Genomic DNA, 24,243 nt, shown 5'->3' with positions numbered 1-24,243 from the left:
CCTATTATGCAAGACTCTCCTTATTTTTACCAGTAGTAAAAATCCACAAAGCACAGATTTTGTTTTTTCTTTCCTCATTTCCATGGTGCATTGCCATAGCAATCACGGGGAAGGAAGATGCAAAAGATTAAGATCTTTCTCAACTCTATTCACTCATCTTACATAAATGCATGGATAATATATACACATATTCTGTTGTACAAGCCTGCCTTAGTATTTTGGACACATCTTAGTGTCTTTGCACTATAAAAGTGAAGTGCTGCCAAACCATGTGCCATGCAACCTAGTTGTTGTCCACTGGTCATTGTCTTGCAGGCATTGCAGTACCCCTCAGTTCCATAAAATGGCCTGTTCTGTGATAGCTAGTTAATAATGATGCATTTCTGATTGTTGTCAGTCTGATATTTTTATATGCTCGATTTGGCTAGTTTTTTAATACTTGGGCTATTTAATGATTTTTTAGGGTTTTTTTTAAGCATGCAGATACAATGCAACTGCAAGAATGGGCAGTTTATTCCAAAATATTTCTAGTCATGCTCCTCATGCAACCTGCTTATGCAATATGGTTGGGAAATGTCCATACCAAAATGTCAGCAGCAAAACGATGCAACTGAAAAGCCTCAGATGGGATCTTCACAAATAAAGTTTTTTTGCTTCTGTCTCTTTCTTGATGGTTTTCTCATGGGACATTCAAGGATGCCTTCATGATCTGCATTGAGGCTTCTATAGGCAAAGATGTCTAGCATTATTTAAAGAGCATGAAATATTTATGACTCTTTACAGTTGTTTATATGGAAAGTATCTCCTTGCTTCCTAGTACCAAACAGAGATGATGAAAGACCAGCAAGCTAGTAAAAGCATCTGATCTCAGCATAATGAAAAATTTACTTTTTCGGCCTTTATTGTAGGTGTTAGGGTAATTCTATCCAGAGTCTTTCCAGAGTCCTTCCATCTCCTTGCACATTTTACCATCTAAAGGGCTGACTACACGTAAGTCATTGTCACTTGGGTTTTGTTGATATCCAGAGTAATCTTTGCCTTTTCCTCCATGTCTTTTGCTGTGTAACTGGCCACCTAAAAGAGGATGGAGGGAAAAAAATAAAGATTTTTAATAGCGGAAAAATACTGACAAGCAAGACTAATGTAACAGAATGAGAATGTCAGTAGTCTTGGTCCCAGTAATTCAGGATATGGCCAGGAGGCCTTGTGTCAGTAAAGTGCTAATAGTTGCTCTTGATATTTAAGTTCTCCTTGTTTAAAAAAAGAATAAAATCAAAACAAGAGAAGGCCTGGAAGAAATTGAAAATGTGTGCTGTCCCCTACTATCCTTTGTAGTCTCCTACATCCCTTTTTGTGGATACTTGCTGGTGTTTTTTTGCATGGATCTCAAAAATACAATTTTTATTTCACTCTGTGTAATTGCCTTTCAATATGAGAATTGCTTTGCAAAACACTTTTTAAATTAGGTCATTCTGCTGAAGTATGCACTGTGCTAATTATGATTATTTTGCTTCTCTGGGCATTTTTGTGCTCATTGAATTTATTAAAGTATTACTTTATGGCTGGAGCGGAGAACTTATACAGCAGTCAAGGCTATGTGGTACCTGGTATGCATGGCTGTCTTTACTGTAGTCTGTAAGGGCTTTTGCTTGCAGGCAACATCTGGCATCTAATCACTTATAATTTAATTTCATATAATTAATAATGACAAACTTTTAAGGATTTATTTTGGGGTAAATATAAAGAATATGACAAAGGCTGGAGAAACCAGCCATCCTCAACTTTAAATGAATGAAAGGGATTTTATTTTCTTTTTCCTGAGAGAGGTTCTGTTGCAGAATTCAGTAGGTGAGAACTCATTAACTACAGGAAAACATTTAAGGCATGAAGTCATTGTCTACACACGTCTTTTTTTTTTTTCTTCATTTCTTGTGCTGGGTAACTTTGCGTACTGGTGAAATAGAACTAAATGCTACTATCAACAGCAACCTGAATGAGATAAACCATTTTATGTGGTTTAGTTGTGGTTGTTAGTAAATGTGTGGGAGAGACTTGCAGCGCTGTAGCCAAAGTGTCAGGCTGAGCTCTTTAGCAGCCCCTGTTATAATAAAATGTTATTACAAAATTGCTTATGAGTTATCAGTGCATGTATTTTGCTATAAATCTCTTGCAGTTCTCAGGTGCATTTCTGGTGCACTGATGGAATTAGCTTTTGCTTTTTGCTTTACATCTATCATAGCAGGGCTTGGCTTTCTTTAGCACAAGCTGTTTCCTGAGACAATGGGCTGCTTTTGAGAGGACCAGAAGTTACCTAATCAATGATGATTCCTTTTTTCTGACTAGGAACTAAAATCCTCTTGTTCTTAAGAACGGTGCTTTATTGTACCCTCATAAAGCAGAAGGTGGCCTACCGTAATGCAAAACTAGAGATCTGGAAGCCACTGTCCCTCAAGAAATTATTTTAGTGCTTGCTTTTGCCACGGTTATGTCAAACAGCTGCATTCCCCAGATAAGTTGTCTACTCTGGTACAGAGTTTTTTCTGCAAATCCCCAGCCTGGTACAGTCTTCTTATGTCTCTTTATCTCTCCAACTCATCTCATTTTAAATTTTATTTGAAGACCTTTTTTCCATTTCCTGAAGCTTTACTTCCCTGCTAGTCAGTGTTGTACTTAGCAGTCCTTCCCTTGCTCATGAGTCTACAGCTGAAAGATGGTTTGAGCCTTGCACTTTGGAAGGATTCAGCCAACTTACTGTATATGGAGAGCATAATGTAATTTCTCCAAGATTAGTTTTCTTTAAACACAGACTGTGTTTTCTGGTAGCTAACTGTTTTAGATGGAGTTAAAGTATTGACCTTTAAGGTTAGTGCCAGGCTATTTTTTATGTCAGGATATTTTTTTAATCTAGATGATCAAACTAACAGAGGAGGCAATTATTTCAGTGAGCTTTAACTCATGGGAAAATCTGAACTGTGTTTTGTCCAACTGGAAACTGTTCCTTTCTAAGGTTTAATGGTTATTTTCCCATTATTCTTCATATTAGAGTATATTTTTTCAACAAGTAACAGTAAATGGTATAAAGAAAGTTATGTGCAGCTACTGTTCTTCAGAAAGCCGCCATCTCTTGGTTTCTCAGTAGGGGAGAGGAGATGAGCTGTTTGGCCACCTTGCATACTGCATCTCACTACAGAAGGCCAGTATTTTCTCTAAATAAAACTGACTGCTCTCTTCTGTAACAAGAGTTAGAGAATAAGAGATGAGAATGGTCTTTTATGTAAAACCATTGTGGCCAAAGCTGCACGTGCCACAAAACCAAAGTGGACTGCAGCAGCTCTTTACTAAAAGCCTTTGGATTACTTTCTTCTCTACTGTAACTTCATTGCAATCAAATTTCATTGTCACTCTTGATACTTATGTGCTAAGACAGTGTTTTAAACTAAGGTATGGCCTGAGGCCAAACCTGGAAGTCTACTCACCATCATCCATCCCTTATGGATGGATGGACTAGTGGAAACTAGTTCTTAACTCGTTTTTATATGCTTACGCTGCTGTATGCCATCTCTAGTTTGATTAGCTTTCCTGTATTGAGCTATATTGAAACTTCACTGAAATCCAGAAAAGTTAGTTTTGTAAGGCTTTTTTCTTTGGTTTTGTTTGTTTGTTTGTTTGGTGTTTTGTGTTTGGTTTTTTTTTTTGTGGGGGGTGTTGGTGGTGTTGTTTTGGGTTTTTTTCCCCCTGGAATTAATCTATCTAATCAACTACTTTACAGGCTAGCTTAGTGTCTCACCAGTGATAAACACATAACTATTTTATTCCACTTTTCCCTATACCATACTGCTAACCATTCCTTTCTTCAACATTTGCTCTAAGGAACAACTTAGACAGAAAATAATACTTTTCTTTTTGAAATACAAACAGTATACTACTTTTTGGTAGTAAAAATGCTTCCACTATTAACTTGCTAGTTAGTCTTTGATTTCTTTTATTTTTCTTTTCTCTCCTTTTCTAGGATGGAGATAATCCATTTCTCATAGCTTAATTATCTGGATCTCTCTGTTTTTGTTTTTACATTGGCTTGAAAAAGAAAATTCCTTTACTTTTACTTTGAAAGTCTGGATGCCTTTTTAATCTGATTCTCTGTTGAGCCAAAAGGATCTTTTCATGCTGTTGCTATGACGTGATGTAAAATTAACATCAACACTAAAGTTACAAGCCAGTGTCTTGGTAAACTGGTGTTGATGCTGTACTTCTGGCATTGTGAAAGAATGGTCTGAATTTCAATTGCTGTTGACTTAATTGGGTAACGATTGAAAAGTCTGGTCCACCCTGCCAGCTCACTGAAGCCATAGTAAGCTGATCATGTTTAACCGGGGTACAGTCTATATCTAAATCAGAGGCTATGTGGTACACTTTATTTGCTTGAGCCAGTTATCTAATGTGTAAAAGCACAAGGATCAATGTTTTCTAAAACTAGACTCTTTCCAGTACTCTGCTGTCTACAAGTAAATATATCCACCATGTCTTTAATCCAAGTTCATTTTACATGAAACATAGTGAACGCAGATTTAGTGTTAATGCTTTTAATGCCACTTCTGTTGTGATACGCTACTTGGCTAAACTGATATGAGTGGGAAAATACATCATGAGTGAGACTTAGTAATGCTAAACTTGAAAACAGAACGCTATTTTAGGCTTTCATCGCGTTTTCAGTCAGCAGTGCAGTGTTGATCTGCATCTTCTTAATTCTGATACTAATGTGCATGGATTTTATAGAGAGCAAAAAGGTAAGAGCTTTTTAATTTCAACGGTTAATCATGTATGTATGAATCCAGTATGTATGTTTTTTTAAAACACAGACTTTGCAATCAACTCTTGGCATTTGAAAAAAGTACCATTAGTTATAGTCTTTTTTTTTTTTTTTTTACCTTCACACTATAAATTTTTCCATTGTTGAACCAAGACCTGATTTAAGTCTTGAATTCAATATTTGACATTTGGTTGTATAGCTGCATTTTTAGTTTCAGATCTTTATATTTTTAAGCATGAATATTTAAGCATCTGAGCACGTTTAGAGGAATAAGAAGTAACTGGCTAAGCTGAGTGGATGCAGATGTGGCAACTAAGACAGTTGGTGTGGCAGATAGTAAGACAATGATAGAAATCTCTTTTACCCTTTTTCTAAACTTAAAGTCTAGATATTTTAAAAGGGTTATAGTATTTGTTTTCATAACAACTTTGAGTGGACAGCGTGTTGCAAATACATTTGCCCTGAAGTATGTATTATTTACTCCCAGTCAAGAAACGAGGAATCTGAGGCATAGATGCTGCAATTTACCTAGTTTTAAATACAACACAAGCTTCCTGATTTCTCGTTTTGAGCATCAGATTCATGGGACTCACATTTAATGCCTGTGCTTATTATTTACAGTGCCTGTGCAGTCTCAAAAACATCGTTTTCCCTACAGGGATCTCCAGTATATCAGCCAATCTGGTTAAGGCAGCTGCATCAATATTCCTGCTGCCTGTTGAAGGGAGCCTGCAGGGTGTCTTATGTGGGTTTTGACTTGCAAATGATTGGCAGGCTTTAGGAGGGTTTTCCCTTACGATACTTAAATTTAGTAGTGTCGCTGATAGACCTCCTATTAAAATGTAGATGATTAAAACAGTTCTGTCATTTATCAGTGAAAGTTTATGTTTTTGATAGTGCCTTTGCATGCAGTTTAAGTAAAGGGATATGGGGCAGTTCCTTGATAGCCATTTCAGCTCAGCCAAATAAAATGAGGCCCTTGTCTCAAATCCACTCCAGAACTTTAAATACTTTTAAATAATAAATCAGTTTGTTTACCTACATCTCTCTTTCCTGCAACTATCTTTCTTTCTGGAAGATTTTGTCAATGTTGTCTTGGATTTGCTCAATGAATATAATATTTCCCAAGTCATTACAGTTGAGATGATTGGTGAAGGAGATGGCTGTTTGCATGGCAGACTGTTTCAGAAGTATCTGTGGCAACAGTACTTTATGATTCCTTTTTGATTGGTTTTGAGAGCTCAGTTAAACCTTAGCACTGTTTCATAATAATGTACTTTCATAGGTAATGAGGGTAAATGGCTTCGATAGATCTTTGTTTCTTATCTTAAGTTATTACTTGGTAAAAAGTTCAAAACTCAAGAAAAGCTAACTTCAAACCAGCACTAAATATGAAGTCTGTGGATATAGAGATCTGAAGGAAAACAGATTGCCACTTTTGTTATAATGGCTTGTTAGTTTTTGTCAGATGTTCTGTTCAGATCTATGCTTTGATGCATCTTCCTGTCCTACAAATCAGACTCCTACTTGGGTTTGAACAATAAAGAGCTAAGTCTTGTTTTACATCCTTGGGGGAAATTGGAGGGTGTTGTAGACCCTAACACGAACAGGTGAGCACATATATACTCACGTCAGATTGGAGAACTAATGTCACAAATTTCCTTTGCTGTTGTTGTTTGTGTGCTCATGTAATAACCATTATATGCAATAAATACAGTTTTGAGTAAGATTTCTCAGGCTAGCTTTTTCTTGAAGAGGGATCATATCCTCTGGGAAAGGGGATCAGTTTGGTAAGGTGTGGCAAAACATAACTCTGCTCCCACTCTGTAATTAGTGGGTGGTAAACAAGAGAGGGCAGTTTATTACCTTGAAGTTTGTCAGAACGGTTGTAAATAGTTATTATTGTCCAGATGTTGAAGTTGAATGTAGTTTTGTACTAAGATGCACTTCAGAGTCTGGGAAACTAAAAAACCCCTTTGCATAACAATGCATTGCAGCTTGTTTCAGGTCAGAGATTTGCAGAAAGATTTGTGTAGTTTATACTTGTGTGGTGGCTTTTTCACACAAATCTGAGAAATCCTGCATTTTAATAGATGCTGTTGTGATGCTTCAAGGAAGCCGGCTTTCAAGAAACAGCCTTTACATTGAGTTTAAAGTTGCTTTTAGAAACAGCTTTTCTTCCTTAAGAGCTGGCGGAGAACTGAAGAGAAAAGAAGTATTATCAAAACATTGAGATGTTAAAATGGAGTGCTCCTACTCAAGAGCCCCATATCTTCACATAAAGCATTTGACCTGGAAGAAATCTTCAGTCTTTAGTACTGCTCAGATGAACCAAGCAAAGCAGTTCATTAGCAAAACACTTGGCAGAACCGTTAAAAGCTAAGCACTGTGAGGAGTGACACTACCTACAACACTTGAGCAATACAGCATGGCTTAGTAGGCCCATTAGGATGCAGACATTTGATTCTTCAGTTTTTTTCTAAATACTAAGATGTTTTTAAATGCTTCCCTCTTATTCCAGGAAACTTCATAAGTGAAGTTATGGTTGTTTCTTCTATGAACATAGCTGAAATTAACATTTGAGCCCACATTTTTTCTAGGTTTTAATTCATTGATTAGTCTTTTTAATCAGTGATGCTGGTGAAGTAATTCATTGCAGCTCAGTGTGCTCAATCTCCCTCAGCCACTACTGATACACTATTTATATCGCACACATTGAACTTGCTATTTAAGACTGATATCCTTAGGAAATCAGGCTTACTAAATCATTACTGTTTGTTTGTGTGTCAGCTTTGCCTTCATGGCTAAATGGCTAAATTCTTTAGCCAGTTTCATCTGGACGGAAGAGGGAATGATGTAAAAAAAATAAAAATAAAAAACACGCAAGTATTACAAAAATAGAGGCTGGAGTAAAGGCTACCAAGGCTGTTTCATAATTTCTAATTTTTATTAGATATCAGCAAGTGCACATAAGAGTGAGTGTGTGTAAATTCTCTGCTGCAGGGATATAAACCACAGAGATTAGAACACCAAACCAGGCTTCATAATGGTCAGTGCTCATGGAGATAGTTATTAAAAGTAAACTTCTTAAAATTATTCCAGAACATAACATAATGCATTCTGCTACATTAGGTTAGTTAGCTATACGACTCGATAGCGTAACATATTCAGACAAAATAGTGAGTTGTGAGTGTTATAAAGACCTTATCAGTGAAGGGCTATGGAAATGAAAAAATTTTTACAAATCATGCAGTTCAAAATTTTTTCTGTACAGTACAGTGTGACAATGGTTTCAGAGCTCTAAATCTACATGGTCAACGGTTGTGTTAGGTAGAAATTCGGAAAAATTCTTGCCTTCTATCAGAGGTGGTCTGACTTATTCAAAGAGAGGACTGCTTTTGCCTTGGTTTCTGAATTAAATTTTCTCTGCTGGTAAGTGGTTTTTGCTAACTTGAAGTAATTTAAAATAAAGAAATAGTTTTAAAAGTATATCCTCTTATTTTCAAGAAAAACCCTTTATTTTCTAAATGGGGGCAAGTAATAAATTAAGGCAGACATTGTCAAGTGGGTTACAAATGTTCAGAAAACAAGCAAGTGAACCTATATCAGCTGCACAGCCATTTAAGTTCCCAATTTTGTCATGGTCCTTGTTAGTTTGTCCTGACAGCTGACTGTAGCTTCTTTGGGATTCTGTCTGGGTTTTAATTTATGACCATTTGAAAAAGTGGTAGCCACAATGGCATCGGAACAGATGGTATTATGAGGGTCAAGGACCCAAAGACTTACCAGAGGGCTACGAAACCCTATGACAAAAATACAGTCTGCGATTATGCTTTGTCATGTTAATGGAACGCCTAGCCAGAAGTTGGTAGGTTACAGTTGCCAGAAATAACTGTTCTTGATATAAAGTCTGAAACAATATGAAATGCTGTCAGATCTATTAAAGTAATTGACACATTGAATTTAATTTCCTTTAAAAATGTGATATGATAGCGTGAGCAGCTGGTGATCTCTATAGAAAATAAACCATGTAGCTTTAGGCTGGGCATCCAAACTCATCTCATTTGCTGCAGAATCAAGCCCTAAGCTTCCTAAAATTGGAGGAGGTTTTATTAGTAGGTGTAGTCTTTCTGCTATGTGCATTACATTCGATTTAATGTAACATTTATTTCTGCATATTTTTGCTGAAGATAAAATCCTCAGATGTTTAACACAATAGCCGGTAGGAAATGTTTGTATCTCACCTCAGACTCAGCGACTGCCTTGAGTTCCAGAATTCCCACCTTCCCCACCTAACCACACTGTTGCTGTAGTCCCTATCCTTGAAAGTGGAAGCTGCCACTCTGCATTTCAGTGCTTCACTCGGTGAGCATTAACTTCCCAGTTTGCTTATTCTGATCAAAACCTAGCTTTGTGTGGGAGTGCCTCTTCTGCCATTCTTCTGTTCTTCCTGCCAACTGTGCTCCAGTGAACTAGAAAAGTGGCTCAAATGGAAAGATTCTGACACTCTGGGAAGCAGCTGCCTGTCAGCTGACAATAGTTAACCGAAGGAAAGGACTGGGGGCGAAAAAGCATTTGGAATTACATTTTCTCTGCAGATTCTAACCTTGTGCCCTAATTTATTATACAGTTTGGAAAATGGATTTCAAAAGCCATAAACCAACCACAGCATATGATTTAACATGCTGTGTCAATCAGTGCAGTGATGGGTAACCATTTATAAACAGTCCATAACTGCATTAAACTCGTCTTTTGCCTCAATCTTTCACAGGACTGTGATATTTATCATGGATGGCAAAAGTAAAATTAGTAGTGGAAATGAAAGTACAGAAATGGTGGCAAGTACTTGCTGGTGGAAGAGTATAGAGGAGTTGGCCAGAATTCTGGAAGACCTAGCAGATGAAATAACAAGTCGTTAGTCCAGTAATATTTAGTGAAACCTAAGTTAACAGAGATTGTAGCATAGTTAGTATACTACCTCTGCTTGGGAAGAGCAGTTGCAGGAAAAAGGCATCAGTTTGATTAAAAGTGAGAGTTGGAGACCCTTCAGAAAAAGAAATACGATGACTCACAAATATAAAACGCAAGAGCAACACTGAGTATGGAAATGACTGGGGAGAACAAAGAGCTGAGGTACTAGTTGATCTAAGCTGCATCTCTGTTGTTCTGCAAGAGCTACATCTTCATTGTTCATGAGTTAGTCAAGCCCAACACAAGGCTTCATGTTGTCCCAGTTATCAATGTCACCATCTTTTCAAGAGTGTAGTCTCACCGTTAATTTCGTAAGTCTACAGATTTCTCCTTCCTTATGGAAGGTGGTGTTTTTCATGCTCCACTGGCTGCTTCATGTCCCCAAAATACAGAGACTGCCATACCCAGTAAAACCAGTTGAGACTGGCCAACAGGGCAAGCGTTCCCTCCGTGTGAACTAAAGCATTGGTTTCATGTGGGGTTTCCTCCTAGGCTGGCTAGTGACTCTCTTGTAAATCTCAAGTGGCTGGGTGACAAAACTGGCCTGTAACTTCACATCAGTGTTGTCCTTATACACGGTGAGCACCGAGGTGACTGCACTGGAAAGTCTCTGGAGCACTCCCTGGGAGGAGTAGGGGACTTCAGTAATAATTTATGCTCCTTGTAAACATGAGAGGAACATGCATAATCAAAATAAGGCTAGGTGACATTGGCACTGGAACAAATGAAAGCAAACTGGCTAGGGAGTAGTTTGGGAAGACGATTTGGAGTGGATTCATAAAACTTACAGTCTAAACACTGTGGAACAAGAAATACTGTGCTAAGGTTGTCTGTAACAACAGAGGAGCAAAATGAATGACTTAAGAGGGCTCTTCTGAGCTGGTGTTAATTAAAAGGAAAATAACCTTATTTTTTGGCAAGTTTTAAGTAAAAAAATTACAATGATCCACAAAAAGATAGCTGTGAGTCAACCTGATGGGCTTCTGTGGAGTTGGATTATAAAAGGTAGGTGATAATGATATTTATCTGTTTGCTTCCAGATTAGTATTACCAAAAGCTGATGTGTTAAGGTACATTAATGTTATTTTTAGTGCGTTTAATTTTTTTTTTTCCAAAATACCACTGCTTGGATTTCTCTCTTTAAATGTACAAAGCTTTTTTTCCTTAGTTTTCAGTATATTCGACTTTTTCAGGTTTTGTGAGAGGTAAGTCAGTATATAAATGTTTTGTTTTATTTTTCTGCAAGTGCTAAAAGCCCGTTCTTAGCCAATGGTTGAGGCTTGGCTCTGCTGCTCTGCCTGATGGTGCGCAGATGGGAGGGTGTGTGCCTTCCCTTCACACTGAAAATAGCCTTCCCTTAAAGAGGGATCTGCTGGCAGTTGTCCTGTCAGACTGACAGGTTAGCAGTCTACATACAGCTTCTGCCTTTCATTTAAGAATCTGGTGGGGGGGAGAAAGGAGATGCGTTCCCTTTCATGCCGCGAGGTTTTTGCAGACTGCCATGAAGACGGCTCTTCCCATTGTAGTGCATGGAGCCTGAGGAGCAGATGGCAGTTTATGTCAGCTTTGGCGGGGAGGAAATGGGCCATTTCCTGAGGATGCTCTAAAACCATATTTATTAATGTTATATTAAAAATAACCTCTTTTTCTTAGAGGCTACTGCAATGCCAGTGTAGTATGTGCTGCTGTGTCATAGCACTTTTGAAACAGTGACATTAGCCATAGTTAGAACGTATGTATGTATGTACTTCTACATGCAAAAGTCTCTTTGGCTAAGGGCAAAAGGAATAAAAATGTGAATAATGTGCTTTAATCTTTGAGTTTCTGTTTTATTTTAATAATGATAGGACTGGTCATCTTTTATATTATACTGCAGTTCTGACTCTGAATGTTTAATGCAGCATTTGTCAGAATATATGAGAGTAACGCACGTGATAAATGCAGAAAAGATACTTCAGAACAGCATCATTCACTTCTGATTCCTTTTCCATAGTCTCAGAAGTTCAGACAAGGAAGGGCTAGTTTCTGTAGCCTTGAGTGTGTATGAGTCTAGACTACAAGTGCTAACTTTCAGTACAGTGACAATCTAGCTAAAGATCTCCGAAGTAAGTGATTTGACCTCTGACGGTTCTAGTAATTTCAAATTTTAACCACAGAACCTAGTGCTGGATCTGCAACTCTGATTTTTCTTTTTGATACACAAGCTATTCCCCTGACTCAGATTGATTTCTTCATTACAACATTTGATAAATTTTCCTAATTACTATTTCCAGGATCCACACACTACCAGTATGTTCATTGTGATTTTATAGAAAAGAAGTCATTAACGAAAAACAGCTTCTTAAAAAGTTGTTGCTTGCTGTTTCTTATTGTTTATTCTTTGATCCTGTCAGCAGTTGAGTGATGGACAAAAGAACATGAATTTCTTGACATTATGATAACTTTGCATTGAGTACAAGCTTTCAAAACCAGGAACCTTGAGATGTTCTAAATTGAAATCTAGTCTTTAGGCAGTGGATTAAGGACACTGAATTCCCAGTATCCACAGTTCTTGTGAAAAACCCAGCTTTTACTCAAATGCTTGAATATTGACTCAGTGGGCTGACTTGGAGGCTTCTTCTTTCAAGAATTTTGGTCAGAGGTTTTCTGTTTCTCTAGTGTATTCTGCATTTTGGAGGATTTGGTTTTTTTTTTCCTCTTTGGGGTATTGAAAACACTTTTATATTGGTCCTAAGTCTCAAATAACAAAAATACAATTTTCTCTATTTCTGACCCTTTGACTCAAACCTGGGAAATAATGGCATCAGTAACAAGCAGTACCTAGGAGTCTCCGTAGGTAGCATAATGATGCAGTAGTAAACCTGGCGTTGCTTTTGAAACCAGGCAATATTGAAATACAGCCACAGATTAGACTGGTAAAATGGTAGGATTTCAGTAGTGAACATACTGTAGTTAGGTCATGCGCTTGCATCTGTAAAATGTCTGCATAGGGGAAAAGGGGTGAGTGTATGAATGACAATATACTCAATTAAGGAAATTACTGTGGGCCCATTTCATAAGCAGCGCTGTCTGTAGCCGTGATCTCCAGCACTGGTTTTCAGCGCACGTGTATATGTACTTGAAGGATGCTGTACATCTCGGAAATTATCTTTTCTTGTTTGTGGGACAGGAGAGAAGACACTGATGTGGTTTCAGTGCTGGGAGGGAGGGGAGGGAAAGATACATGGCTGCTGAGTTTCGGGATGGAGGGAGGTGGTTGAGAGATGAATCACTTACACTTCAGTGTCACGTCATGGTGTCACAGCTGGGAGGAGGTGTAAAACATCTGCACCAGGTGACAAGAACTGCAAATTCAGGACGGGCCATAATCTGAGGACTGGGATTGTACGTAACTATTCCCTGGTGCCAGTAGTGATGCAGTACTTGCCAGAGCTGTAGCCATCCGACTTCTGAAGGGAGAACTGTTGTGGTTTTACCGTGCATGTAGATAAAGCATATGAAATAAGACCCTCAGTATAATTTTCAGATGGTGATAAAAAGTTAGATAATCTCTGGAGTCACTAATGGTTTCACTCTATCAGTAAGGCGTTTTATTTGTTTCCAGTATGTTTGCTATAGTCGATTTCTCGCAATATATTGTGGCAGTCATGCTGTGTTTTTATAAGCTGATAGGATGTTCCCATAAAGTGTAAATCAAAATTCCAGGAGGCTATCGCAAGATCACGTTGTCTCAACAGGCAATGAAGTCCCCCAAGAGCTTCCATTTTGGTGGAAGGCTATGATGAGGAATTTTAAAAAACAAACTTCAGTTTTGAAATTTTCTGCATTATGGGCTGTGAACAGTAAGGAACTAAAAGGCAAGCACATCCCCGTTGGAAGGGGTCAGATGTTTTCAAGGGGGTTATAAATACACAGATGCACTAACAACCATGCACGTTCGTTATTTCATGCTGGCAATCTAAAGTTCAGTGAGTAACAAAGCCAAAGTTGTTTTAAAAATCTGTTGCCAAGCAGTAGGTTTTCTCCTAGCAACAAGTGTTTTGCAGAAGGGGAAGCAATCGGATACCTTAGGGGGTGTGTTGGCACTGGGGGAAGGGTAAAGAAATAGCAAAGTTGCTGCAGCGGTGGCACAGCGTTCTGGGTGCTGGGGTCCAGGAGGGCAAGTGAGGGGGACAGGGCAGGAGGGGACACGTAGTACAGGCCATGTTTTGGGACAGGCAAGGAACAAAACTGTTGGCTGCAGGCACAGGTTCATACTTGTTCTTCAGTTGCTTTGCTTTGGTTTAGTGAGTGATGAGCTGCAGTGTTACTAGCTGGTTGTCATTTAAAAAAAAAAACAACCATACTGAGCTGCTAGGAAGGTTTATTTTGAGCATATTTGAAGAAACGCTTTTTGTTATTCAAAAGAATTGCATTTTTAGAGGAAAAAAGCTAAGGAGTTTTGGAAACAAATTATATATATGTCGCATTTTACTTTCCAATTAAAAAAAAAATACATTCAATTATTTTATGGAAAATAATCTTGTAATCGTTGGTGGTCAATCCAGTTGTTTTTAAACCTTGTAAGATGGGCACCCTTCATAATCCCTGCATTAAAATGCATCTGTGTCTGTCATTGCAGACAGAACTATGTTTACTCATCATTTTTCTGATGGAATGGCTTATTTCAAACTGATGCACCATGTCACAATTTTTTCGCACTTGCAGAAAATAGTTACTTACAATGACTAAATATGCAACTGTTCTTGGTATACACCTTCAAAAGAAGGAGTTAATAAATGATTTCTTGTGCAAAGTCATACTTCCATTAGATGGGCATGTTTCAGCACAAATTCATCAGCTAAGGGGAAAATAGGAGAGCACAGTATATAAATAATGTGCTATTTCACTCTACATAAGTGTAAAATATTGATTATAGAATACATTAAAATGTGTATTTTTATCACAGCGGATGGGAAATATCAGCTGCAGCATTTTACTTATTTTTCCATATATCATGACAAATTCTTCTCATTTTGCCTCACTAACACTTCTTCTGATTCATTATTATAGCATAACACTGTCAAGTCTCTGGTAAACCTTCAAGTTTGATAGATTTGTTTGAAAATAGCAGCCACCTTAACACATGCAAAATAGGCTGAAAAAGCAGCATGTAACAAGGGGCAGTTTTGTGATGCTAAAATTACAGTGCATATGAATTTGCAATGCATACGTGGCATATTAAATTTTGTAACTGTTTATGGTCATAATCCTCAATTTTCAAGTTTTTTAGATAAGATGGGATGTTTCTATCATGTGTTTCTGCATACCACAATTGAAAGTTGAATCTCTCTTAGGCAGACCGGGACCTGTTAAAAGAAATAAAACAGTGAACTGGGAAAATTACTGGAGAGTTGGATGTAGTGCGTTCTTTAGGCCTTTTATTGTAAGTTTTAAATCATCATTTTCCACATCTGTATAGCTCTGTATCTAATTGTACATTTACAGCTGCTAGCTTACTGGGCTTAGCAGGTCGTCAGTGAAGCAGGCAGGTACAACAGGTTCCACTGTTGTTCTGTCTCCCTGCTCTCATCATTAAAAGCAAAATCGGTCCATTTTGTATTTTCATATGCTTACAATGTTTTCTTATAGCTGTTGTTTTTGCAAGGGAAACTTTTAGCTCTGAGGGATAATTTTTAGCTAAATAAGGTCTGCATCATACAAATTTAGAAGCTCTTTAGCAAACAAGTCACATAGATGTTAATTTTTTCCTAGTAGGTCTGATCTGGTAGAACTCAAATCTCTATAACTGAGTCTTTTGCAGGTCAACAGGCTGCAATTCTTAAACATCGTAAGCATCTCTGGTGCTTTTTTGCATGTGGTTCAGCAACATTTCTTCTGGTACTCTCCATTTCTCCCAATTACCAGTTTTAGTCAGGAGAGAGTTCAGGGCTGAGTTCAGCATTCTCTCTGAAGAAGACAAAGGTGCAAATGGACTCATGGTCAAAGTTCCCATTATATTTTTTTCACTTTGAAATGAATTTCATTGCTTTTGAGAACATCTCCTGCCTATAGTCTATGTTTTTCTTAGAGAAAATGAAATAGTTCCTCTTGATATCAAATGAATAAAAGTAAAAATCACAAGTGGTACTCCTGTTGAAATTGAGAACTGTTTATTTTCCAAGAGGAGTGGAGAAGTAGTCAGACAGTTAAACTTTAAGAAAACTCTAGCTGTCTTGAGCAGAAATTTTTAGTCACATTGAAGAAACCACAGTGATCTTTATGGTGTTACCTTTTTTTTTTTTTTTTGCAGTTACCGCAAATCTTGTTTTGCACTTTATTGTAAAGGTCTGGTTTGGTGAGACATATGATGGGTGATAATTACAGCTTTTAATTTTAAAAAAGTTAGTTCCATGGAAAAAATTTGAATGTTAGCTTCTCATTTGCCTAAAAGCAAATTTAAAAAGTGACTTTACCAGACTCCTGTAAATGGCTAGTTTTAATCATGTTTTCAGAATTAGAAATTAGCTATTTTAAGTAGTTTTCCATTTGTGTCCTGTGTTTATTTTACTAGGTGTCTGTTTTTCATTGACTGTTTAGTTAATCATTATGACAGAATAATTTGCAAAGAGAGAAAGCCTATTTGCAGAAAAAAAGATGCCTTTGCAGTGAAGACTACACTACATGCTTGTTTAAGCAATTACAGCATTATACAATTGATTTTTGTATCAAGTTGTTCAGATTCTTGAGTGATAACATTTTATTAATAAATAACGATGCCTTTGCTAACCAGAGGTTTTACTTGGAGACTGTGTAAAGCTGCATTTGGAAATGAGAATTCAGTTGAATGGTTTTCCTTTTAAAAATGCTTACATTTAGCTAAATGAAAAATAACCTTAATATGTTGAACTTGAACTCAAGGGAAAATATAACTATGCCAAAGTATAATTTTGACATGTGCAATATATATCAAAATATAATTCTGGCTTATTGAAGAAGGTATTAATTGTAATTATTGCTTTTATTGTGCCACCAACATAGACCAAATTTTACAGGTATCTTGTTTATCTCGGATACAGACAGGTGACATACTGAAAGTTAACTAGGTGGAGTAAGGATTCACATCCTGTTGAAGTGAATGCTGATTAAACATCTTGTCTGACGTGCATTTGAAAGTTTTGTTATGCATTTTTCTGTGCCCAAAAGACTGTGAATATGGTGTGGGGTTAGTTGTTTGTTTACTTTTTTTAAAAAAGGCCTCATGGATTGAAAGATTTCAGAATCCATTAACTTTGTCATGCTAGTTTTCTTCTTTCAGAAATAGGCTGTATATCAACCATAATTTTGGTTTTTAATCTTTGTATTCATTGGTTGGACACTTCTCTGCACCTACTTCTTCAGTGTAACCCAAGGAATCATTACAACAGAAGCATTGAGTAGCAATATCCTATAGGCATGAAAATGTTGTCACTCTCCTCTTAATACAGTTGAGAGGGCACCTGATACTGCAACAGGAGTAGTGGAAGCTCCCCAGGCCCCCTGGACAAGTCTCCTCATAACCATCAGAGCGTGTGAGCTTTTCCTGTAGGACTCAGTCTTAACACTATTTTGTGCCCTGCTACTGCAAATAGAAGGCTGTTCCAAAATCCCTCTGCTCCAATTGCCAGGAATGTTTTCACCTTTTTTTGGTAAACTTACTCACAGCCAATTTATACACATGTATTCTTGTGCCAACATTATTCTCTAAAATAGTTTTTCTCTGTTCTGTTCTCTCTACTGTTTTTATAGCCTTCATCTCCTCTCAGCTTTTGATTTGCTAGGTTAAACAAACCAAGTCTGTTAGTCTCCTCCTGTAAATGAAGATCTTTATTGATTGTGTCTATAATCATTTTTGGTGCCTGTAGCAGTTTGAATGACCTTTGTTGAATAGAAGCGACTGCACAAGGTGGACAAGGAGGCACAGCTGCTAACGTCTCTGCTCTCCTACTCTCTACTGGAAACCTCTCCTGATGTCAGTTGAGTTTTCCCCTTTCACACTGGCACCTTTTCACACTGTCGTCCTGTGGTTGCGGGATATATCCGAGTCCTTCTCCCACGCTGCTTGGTTGACAGGCTTCTACCATGCTGCAGAATTATTGTGTTACCGTTGTGTTATTTTCCACTTTGTTTTACTGACTTTTGGCATATTTCTGTTATCCTAGTTCTCATGATCAGCCTGTTGCCTTCTATATCCTCTTAACTTTTTCTTAGCTACTTGTATCACCGCTTTCATAATTCTTGTGATGTGTCATTAATTAAAACACTAAACATGATTAGTCCCAAGAGAATATACAAAATACAGAAGTTAAAATTCCCATTCCTTAACGCATGCAAGGTAAGTATAAATGAAAGTTATTCAGCCAAATGTTTTGGATGGTACATTAAGATATTCCTGCCTATTCAGACTCAGTAGGTATTTTTCCGGGCTGTATTTGTGTAGGTGCCTAGGAGATACTGAGGAATAAATAACAAATTACTTCTGTTCTGACAACAGTGCCAAGGGCCTTCAGTCAGGGGTAGGGCCCTGTTTGGCTGAGCAGTATAAAAACAATCCTTGGACAGATGCTTTGGTGAAATAAACAAAGAACAGCAGTTTTGTATGTGGGGCATGAGGGTGATGATTGAGGGAGAAAATGTGTGAAATCATTGACCACCTAGAGGGAGCCCATGCCTCCAGACTGGATGGGGATAGAATTGGCAAGATCTTGAAAATAACCTGTGGCAGAGAAGAAAGTTGGAAGCACTTTCCCCTCCTGTTTTTTATTAATTCCTAGAGGGTTTTGTTCTGTTCGTTCTACGCAAGCTTCACATCACTTGTTTGTAGTGACTACAGTGCTCCCTGTCACAGGCAGTGCACAGTGATGCTCTTTTTGAGGAAGCCAGCCCCTGCAGGGTCTCCATGAGTATTGTGGATTATTCAAAGTGGCTGGTATAAATATCAAGGAATTGGAGGCATGAAGCACTGCTTTCACTTCTTGTGATGATGACACAAAAAGGTCTCTTGTTTCTTCAGAGATTCCCTTCCCTTTCCACCTGTGTGCCACTTCTGATTAGAGTTTTCTCTTGGAGTTTTTTGAGTTACAAACACAATCTCTACAATGTAGAACTGGCTGGAAGAAAAGTAAGATTTACTTAGAGAGTTTAAAACATAATAAAATCCTGAACACACAGAAGCTGGAAGCCTTAACACACTTAGGGAAGATGAGTGGTTTGCCAGAAAAAAAACCAAGAACAACCCTAAAAGAACCCCAGAATTCTCAGCAGACCAAACACAGGCGAAAATAATAAACAAAATTTGTACTGAGCTGCAAAATGAAGAAGCCCACACACATCAGAAGCTTTAATATCTGTGTTAGAAGCAAATGTCATAAATTTATTTGTCTTTCATGGGAAAGAGGTGCGATAGCAGGAAAGATCCTGCTTTCTCCTAGCAGGGTGCCAGCAGTTGTTTTAAACACCTGTCAAGTGCTGCAGCACACAAAAATGTACAAAGAACAAACAGGTTGCCTAGATTTTTGTAATTCCTTAGGAGCTTACTGTTTTCATCCTCTTTTGTAGAATGGGTGTTTTCCTACTTACATTTCTTATTATTTACTGAAATTATTATATAGCAGTTTTTCTAACTTATTCACATTCCAGAATTCCTATCATATTTATTTTTTTAAAAGTATATGTGCCTGTTTATAAAGAGGATATAGGGAGAAGGCATTCTGCTTAGGTTTTAAACTAAGATGCCAAGTCTGAAGGTGCGAGCCATATGTCACTTAGGTACCCCTCTGTGTTTCTGCAGAGTCGATGGGTTGTTCAATCCCATCTCCAGCCATAAAGCAAGAGGCGTAAGATTATTCTGCAGATAAATGTTGTCTGTACATTTGCTGCTAAATAGGTAAAGGCCAGAACTGGTAGCTTCGAGATTTTGTTTCCAGTTAGGAAGCAAAGGAAAATACACCGTGAAGGACTAGGATAATTTGTATTGATTTCTGGGAAGTCTTAGAGGAGTTTTGGTTTGAGAATTTTTTTAGGGTTTTCTTGTTTTAGTGGTTTGGGTTTTGAGTTTTGTTCCTGAAGGGTTTGGTGCAGAGAACAAGCATATGCTGACAGCTGGTAATCTGGAGGTCAGTTTGCTTGGATGAGTGATGGTGTGAAGTCACTGAAGGATGTTGCTGCGAGATAGGCAGGCCTGCTCCTTCTCCCTGGGATCTGCAGTGTAATGCTTGACAGGGCTAAGTCAAACAAGGACCATGAATGATATGAAGTGTTCTGTGCCTTGGAATTTTAAAAGTAATCCAGGAAGATCTACAAACTGGACACTCACAATATATGATATCTGACCATTATTCTGAGAGAACTAACGAATCAGAGTATTATGTCTTCTTTCTCTAGATCACTTGTTCAAGCTCTGCCTACATCTGTAGTGACCAAATGTCACTGACCTTTTGATGCTCTGTGTGAAACAAGTCTCATTATCTCCACATTGCTTCTTTGGAATCAAAGCTCATTCTCCCAGTGCTGCTACCCAAGGCAGGATTCCTCATACCATCCCAGCCTGAGACACCCGTGACAGACTGACTTTTGGGAGACTCTCCCTCTAAAAAGCTGTGCCCTCAAAACGTGAGGGTACAGGATGTGACCTCATTGCCCGTGCAAGAGCAGGTCCTTCACCAGTGCTAAATAGCTTAAATTCTTTGAAAAGAATAACAGCAGGCAAACAGCTCGTATTTGCCCTAGTTCTATCACCTGGAAAATCTCAGCCACGCTTTTTTCCATACAGAATAGGGCAGATGTGACATAACATGTTTCTGTTCCCATCAACAGGCTTACATCTGCAAAATCTGGTTGTTTCCTTTGGCCTTGAAAAGAGCAGCTTGTGTCCTTAGCAAGTGGGGAAAATACTCTGACATATTTAGGAAAAAAAAGTATTATCAATATTCAAAGAACTCACATGTTAATTAGTATGTAATATACAAATCTTCAAATAAAAAAGGAAGATTTTTGAAAATCAGAGAAACTTGTCTTGAAAATGAAGAACACTTTAATTTTACTAAGGCTAGGTACATGCAGCCACACCACCTTTATATATTCCACCTCCTTGCTTCTTTTTTTGTAGTTTCACATCTGATACCTACCAGTCACTGACAATCACTTTCCTGCAGGGAAAAAACACCAACCCTGAGAGTTATCTGATTTTTTGATTGGAAGTACTGTTCACTTGCTGTGGAAATGCTGACTCACTTGACAGCTCCAAAAAAACAAAACCAGAAAAGCCCTCTAGCACCTTTATGTGAGAACATCTGCTAGGCTGATAGAAATTAGCCTTTATTGCATTTATTTATTTACTTGCCAATACTATACAGAGTTCTTTATATCGTTCTTCAGAGCATGGTCTGCTCTGTCACACTGTAGGATGGAGTTAGCAGTCTGCCCATGCTGAAAGTCAGCCTCGTGGGCAGAATTCCAGAAACGTATGGTGGATAATTCAGGGTTTGCATAGAATTTTAGTACTTTCTAGTCACCAGCACTTAGGCTGATAAGGATTTGAGGGACAGAGGTACAGGAGAAATAAAAGAATCCATGGTCCAAGGAGTGGGGGCTGGGAGGGGAGAAGTCACAGAGAATCCATAAGCATGTAATCAGGACACCTCTCTGGGAAACAAAGGTTTGTGGTCCATATGCCTTTTGTAATACAGAATCACAAGGAAAAAATGCGTAACATTGTTAGGATTATTATAATCCTGGAATAAAGCACTCTTACTGCATCATTCCATGACTTTTCTGTTACAGTAACATAGCTGAATGTGATGGATGGAGATTTCCACCGCCTCATTCAGCCCGTATCCTAGTGGGTTTGGACATCCTCTTGGGTTGTGTGGTATTGATTTTTATCCCATCCCACAGAAGAGGATGAAGAATCTCTGTCTAGGAATCTCTTGAGGAAGTTCTCTGCCTGCTGGACCCTTACACGCACTACTGGTGCAGTATTAGTCCCAGCATGCTTCCTGTTCCACAGATTGAGTCAGATACTGTGGCTGTTGCCCATTGGGCTGAACTTGGTTCTGTTACTGCCATCCCAGAGAGCGGATGGTGCCACGTGTATGATCTCAGATGCTATAAGACATGAGCTGGGTGCTGAGGTGTGCAGGTAGGATACAAACACTTCAGGGCACACGCCTTAGCAGGACATTAGATGTGGGATCTTGCCACAAAAGCTCAGGTCCTTACGATCTTTGCTCCAGTCCTGCTTCAGGTTGTTTCTTTTATTATTTTTTTTTAAAGAAAAAAAGAAAACACAAACAAAAACCTATTATATAGTCTGTAACACTTTGAACCCAAGAGCTACCTATGCTTATTTCACTGTTGCAGCATACCATTTGAGCTTCAGGAAAGTCCTGCTGGCCAACCTCAACCATTTTTCCTTTGTTTTCTTGCAGGCTCTGATACTTCACCAGCTCGGGCGCTATAGCTTGGCAGAGAAGATTCTCAGAGATGCCGTCCAGGTGAACTCCACGGCCCATGAGGTCTGGAACGGCCTGGGAGAGGTGCTGCAGGCTCAAGGCAATGATGATGCTGCCACTGAATGCTTTCTGACAGCACTGGAGCTGGAAGCCAGCAGTCCTGTGGTCCCTTTTACCATCATCCCCAGAGTCCTTTGAGAGGGCATCTCGATCAGCCGATTCTGGTCTGACTTCTGGGTGAGGAAACCCAGTGTATCTGGCTGCCTGGTAACTGGTTAGTTTGCAAAACTTTAGCGCTGCAGGTAACAAACACCAGTCTGTTGTGGGAAAGTGGCCAAAACAGTGATGTGATGCAATATATTAATGTTAGACTGAGAGGACAAAACGGCTAGCCAGAACCAAATCACTCATATCGCCTACATTTTTGCCCCGGTAGTTTTAAAACATCATTACATTGTTCATGGATGATGTGCCATATTTTGTTAGTGATACTTGATTGTTACATAAAATTATAATGGAATCAACTACCAAATGTAGAATAAGTTAAAATTCAGTGGCAGAGCAGACTATTTTTAACAAGGCTGTTAATAAAACCGTTCTCTTCCTGCCTCTCAACCTCTTTTGGCCCAAAGTCAAAATGTGAATTTTCTGTTTCCATCTCTATTTTAGTCCAGGCCAGAAAATCAGTTGAGTTCTTGGTTTTAGTTGTTAATAACTGTGATGTGTGGCTAACTGTTATCTCTATTTAGAGCAAAGGCTGAGTACAAGAATATTTATATTTTACCAATGTATGCCTGTTACAAAAAAATATATTAGTTATTTAAGTTTAACTTTTTTATGTGAATTCAGAGTTTATTTATCAATGGAAATATGTAAAAAGAAGCCTCAAATGGAATATTTACTGACATTCCTTATACATGACCCACACTTGGCTAAATGGGAAGATTATGTTAATAATAAAATGATTTTTAAATGGAACCTCTCCTGTGTCCTGGTTAAGAACCCAGGGGGAAATAGGTGGCTTGTGAATGCATTTTTATAATCTGGGGCCTGTGGCGGGCTGGGCTTGAAGATTAATGACACCAGAATTAGATGCCCTGAGGCCAGTCTAGAGAAAAGAGGCTGCTATACTCTTCGCTAATGGTATTGTTAACTTAGATTTCAGGTTTCCTTAAATGTTCACACTTTTTTATTCTTTTCACTCCAGCTCTTGATGAAGCCAGATTACTCTGCCTCTACATAATACGTGGACTTTACATATACCTTGGTAGTGCTTGGGAGGAGCATGTTAAATGTTTACCCACTATTTTTCAGTTTTCTTTACCTGCCTTTGTAGTTCTTTCTCAACATCTCCTGCACTTTGCATCCCTTGAAGGAAAGGTTGGCTGGTAACATGTTACTGCCATATTAGTAGTAATAGGGCCAGATGTTCAGGAGGTGAGTACTTGCCAGAGTTTCTCTGGGATGCGTGGAGAGGAGTCATTTGTTGCAATGGATATTCACGGGGTGTGAGCTGGGATAGTCTGGTGTCTGGTCTCTTACAATGCTGGGCTTGTATGGAGCCTGGGAGGAGTTCCAGGTTCCCCATTAGAATGGGTGCTTCTTGGTATTTGCCTGATTTGTCACAAGAAACAGTTTTAAAGTGCTTTGCCCTAGATAGCAGACGATTCAGAAAAATAATGGCACATGTTTTTCTTTGTCACTTACCAGAGAGCTTACTCACCTCAAATGCATGGAGGATCCTCGCTGCGACACAGGCTCTGCACGCTCCACTGAGCATCTTCAAACTCAGGCAGAAGACTTAAATTTGGGGGAGCTCTTCAGTTTTGCCTCTCTTCCCCCCGGCCTGGCATGGCTTGAGGCTGCTTTCAGGTTGTATCTGCTTAGTGCTTGGACCATATGTTCTCTGTAAAATGGACCAAAACCCTGTAATAGGTAGCGTTGTCAAATCTATTTAAAAGCCAGTAATAATTGTTTCACTCGCTCACTGCGAAA

General features: G+C 38.5%; 1 protein-coding gene across 1 annotated transcript in view; it reads left to right on the top strand.

Annotated features, from left to right (window-relative positions):
• TTC7B (tetratricopeptide repeat domain 7B) overlaps positions 1–23,226 on the top strand; it is a 144,519-nt gene extending 121,293 nt beyond the window's left edge. Inside the window, exon 20 of the mRNA XM_056346639.1 lies at positions 22,225–23,226. Coding sequence (XP_056202614.1) covers positions 22,225–22,446 — 222 coding nt within the window. The 3' untranslated portion in view covers positions 22,447–23,226. The remainder of the gene's footprint in view (positions 1–22,224) is intronic.
• Positions 23,227–24,243: the final 1,017 nt, after the last annotated feature.

The sequence above is a fragment of the Falco biarmicus genome, chromosome 7, assembly GCF_023638135.1.
Source record: "Falco biarmicus isolate bFalBia1 chromosome 7, bFalBia1.pri, whole genome shotgun sequence".
Taxonomy (NCBI): domain Eukaryota; kingdom Metazoa; phylum Chordata; class Aves; order Falconiformes; family Falconidae; genus Falco; species Falco biarmicus.
The sequence above is the reverse complement of the archived record's forward strand: the minus strand, read 5'-3'. Positions and strand labels throughout refer to the sequence as shown.